The following is a 3,646-nucleotide window of genomic DNA, read 5'->3' as shown; positions in this document are numbered from 1 at the left end:
GCTATGCATAACTCCTTTTTTCTGTGCATCTTTTTATGGCAAATACCCTTCCAGTTTCACTTCTGTGACTTAAACATTTCTGTTGGTGCTGCTGTTTTAGTTCCTCCTTTAACTTTTTAGAAATTGACTTTAAAGGATGTTTTGACATTAGGATAACAAAATATTTTCATATTCCATGGCCAGACACTGAAGAATATAGGATTCACACAGGAATTGAATACTGCACTGACTACCAAACTTTCTGGGAGGTAAAGTCATAGCTCATTGCTGGCGCAGCAGGAGGACAGCATAATAATAAATTTTCTCTCAGACATGGAGCATTTCCTCCTATAACTCTATATTTGATGGTTATTGTTAGGCTAAAAGCCTGCAATTTCCCAGAGCATTAGAAATACAACTCCCACCCACTTTATTGTAGCAGTACAGTCTTGCTATAGGACAAATGTTGAGCTCCTTTATGCCAGCATATTTCTAAAGCATGATTGACTGTTTTCTGCTGAATTAAAAAAGATGACATGAAGGCAGTAAGCACAGCAGTTTTATGCTTTAGAATGGAATTTCACATCAAACATATAATGCACATTTGTGGTTTATCTGCCACCTCTCTTATTTTTGGCTTCGAATAAAATAAAATATGGAGTTAACCATAAAACAAGTAGAACAGCATAAAGAAGGTTTCTTTCTTCTCGTAGCTGTTGATTAGATCAGTAACTTTAACAACGTAACAAGCTTCTTTAAATAGGGACACTCTTGAAAGACCACCGACGTGCTTTAAAATCTGCTGAAGTATGACAGATGTATAACTAAAAGTAAAGTCAGGTGCTGCGCTGTATTTTTTATTTTTGCTTTGTATGCAAAAATGCACAGTCTTCCTAAACAACAGGAACTGCCGTATGTGGTCAAGTGTTTGTAAGAGTGAGCATTAGGATGTGAGCTCAATGCCATATTAGTCTGCAGAATGTCAGTTAGAGAACTTTCTCTCGAGTAGTTCACTAACACCTTCAGAATAAAAGCAGAGTGTAACTCACCGAGGATATTGGCAACCGAGAAGAACTGAATAATTTCCAGAATGAGTCAAGCTGAGGAAAGCAGTATCCACTCAACATGGAATATTGTGCGGTCAGTAGTCTGCATAATACTGAGCTTGTCGTTCATTATTGGGACCCCTGGAAATTGCATCGTCATCTGGACTGTTTGTACAAAAATGAAGAAAGTATCTCCTTCAGTCCTGCTGATCTTAAATCTGGCCATTGCGGATGTCCTTGTGCTGATTACTTTACCAGTTTGGATTTACTCCTTTGCTGACTCATGGGTTTTTGGAGTCATCTTCTGCAAAATACTGGTTTTCATTATTTACTGCAGCATGTATGCGAGTATATTTCTAATTACAGCACTGAGCTTGGAGCGGTTAATGGCTGTGTTTTACCCTTTCACAATTCAAAGATACAAAACAAAAGAAAAAATTTCTTTAATCATGTTCCTCATTTGGTTCCTGTCTATTACTTTTGGCGTTTCTGTCATTCCATTTCAAGAGACGGAAGAAACGAACGGTCGACTACTATGCACATGTCGTAACTACTCTTCTAACAGACAGAAAGTGTCATATCTTTTGCTGGAGACTCTTGCAGGTTTTGTAATCCCTTTTTTAATTATTTGCACTTGTTACGTGTGTGTTGCAAGAAGAATAAGCAGAATGACTTACCAATCTAAGCAGCGATCAGAACGGCTCATTGCCAGCATTGTGGTGGCATTCATTTTATGCTGGTTCCCTCATCATCTCTTTAACATCCTAGATATTATTTCAATTCAGATAGAACTCTCTAACAAGGAACTATCTTTGGCACTGGATGAAATTGTAGGCAGAGGAGTGTACATCTCTGGTGCACTTGTATTCATCAGTAGCTGTATTAACCCTCTACTTTATGCTTTTGCTGCCCAAAAATTTCAGAACCACCTGAGATTTGCCAAGATATCAAAGCTGTTTGAACAGATGAGTCAGACTGTAACAGAGGAAGACAAGAAAAAAAGTTTGGGTGCAGCCAAACAAGAAGAAACTTTAGCAAGCACAGAAAATCTTTAACAGGGAACTTTGTGAATAGACTTAGTGAATAATGTGATTCTGCATCATGCCTTCATTAGTCCTTTCTCCTTGTACTCTCAGTTTTGTTTACTAAGCAGTCTGGGTAAAGCTAGAGCCAGGTAAAAGATTTTAAAGTTTGTTTTGTGTGTTATAAAACAATTGGCATTGACAGCCAAGTTCAGTTCCTAAGTTAATATGCAGATCATGAAACTAGCACTTGTACTTTCCATTAAAATTATTTGTGATTTCTAGAATGTCTGTGTGCAGAAATCAGAAAAGGACCATATGTGGACCACAGAAGCTTTGAAAGTTTAAAACTAAGTTTTTCTTCAGAAAAAGATGTTAGCTGTTCAAAAATCCTTATGTAATCTAAAGTTTTAAGAGAGCATACTGAAATTTTTGATATGGGTAAGAATGGTTTTCAAGTACATTAATAACACATAAAACTTTGAGTAGATGGAAAATATAAAGCTATTTTTATTCATTGCTTTATTTAGGTTTGAAAGTAATAAGGGTTGTTTACACAGTTAGGCTCATTTGCTGAATTCTCTTTTGCTAATAGGTTTTAACAAGTAAAATGTGAACTGTGACATGCCTCTTCAGAAAAAATCAGGAGGTACAAGAATTGTGCTGTATGACAAACACAGTTACAGCCTTCATGCTATATTTGATGTCACATACATTGCATACTTCAGTGGCAAACTATTGATATATTAAATATACATACTATGGGTATCCTCAAAGTTTCCAAGATGTCTATTACATTATGGAGGAATTGGATTAGGCTCTGCTGGGAGGGAAGGAGAGATCCTTGATACTATTTTTATGTGTAAGAAAATTATGGTAGTGATACAAAGTGTCTAATATCATAAGAACTTCACCTTCCAAATAAAAGCATTCTTTTCTTTTTCTTTTCTTGTAGAATAGAATAGACTTCGCCATAAGAAACCGATAAATTTAGTGCTTGCAAGGACTTTATTTTAGTTTTGTGCATGTGTGCAAACTCACTGTGGAAAAACTGCATGGCATCAAGTGTTTGCTTTTGAAGTTTTTTTTTCAGTTATGCCTAACATTTTTTATGCTTCTTGCTTATTTTTAAGTCAATAATTTGTAATAAGATCAAAATAACTACTGATTACTAAGAAACATACTGTAATTTCCTGTACGTTGTTCTAGAGAGCTGCTAAATGGGCATGTTACTTATCTTTACAAAGCAATTACAAATACTAGCTAGAACTTAATTTTAAAAATCCAGTTATGTAACAGCTAAGGATATTTGAGTTGTATTAATTTAGCTTGTAAATGGAAATAAACACGGGGCAGTAAAATCCTTACCTGCTGATGGAAGAATATTTCTCTAAAATTTGCATATGTATTTGTTATTCCTGCTTATTATTAAAAATTAATTTTTTTTTCTTAATAGGAAAAAAGTCCACACGGCAGAAGGCTTTCCATCAATAGGACTCCTTCACTAAAACTGACGTAAATAAAACTTTAGCCAGGCCTTATTTGCAACAAAGAGAAGCAGCAGATGAAATCCCTTAGACTTTACCCCATCCACCTACC

General features: G+C 35.5%; 1 protein-coding gene across 1 annotated transcript; it reads left to right on the top strand.

Annotated features, from left to right (window-relative positions):
• Positions 1-890: 890 nt before the first annotated feature.
• On the top strand, positions 891-3,414 carry LOC119158013 (leukotriene B4 receptor 1-like). The gene has a single exon (XM_037409481.1). It carries the CDS (start codon positions 1,070-1,072, stop codon positions 2,078-2,080), a length of 1,011 nt encoding a protein of 336 aa, XP_037265378.1. The 5' UTR covers positions 891-1,069; the 3' UTR covers positions 2,081-3,414.
• Positions 3,415-3,646: the final 232 nt, after the last annotated feature.

This window comes from Falco rusticolus, chromosome 15, assembly GCF_015220075.1.
Source record: "Falco rusticolus isolate bFalRus1 chromosome 15, bFalRus1.pri, whole genome shotgun sequence".
In the NCBI taxonomy this organism is placed as follows: domain Eukaryota; kingdom Metazoa; phylum Chordata; class Aves; order Falconiformes; family Falconidae; genus Falco; species Falco rusticolus.
The sequence above is the reverse complement of the archived record's forward strand: the minus strand, read 5'-3'. Positions and strand labels throughout refer to the sequence as shown.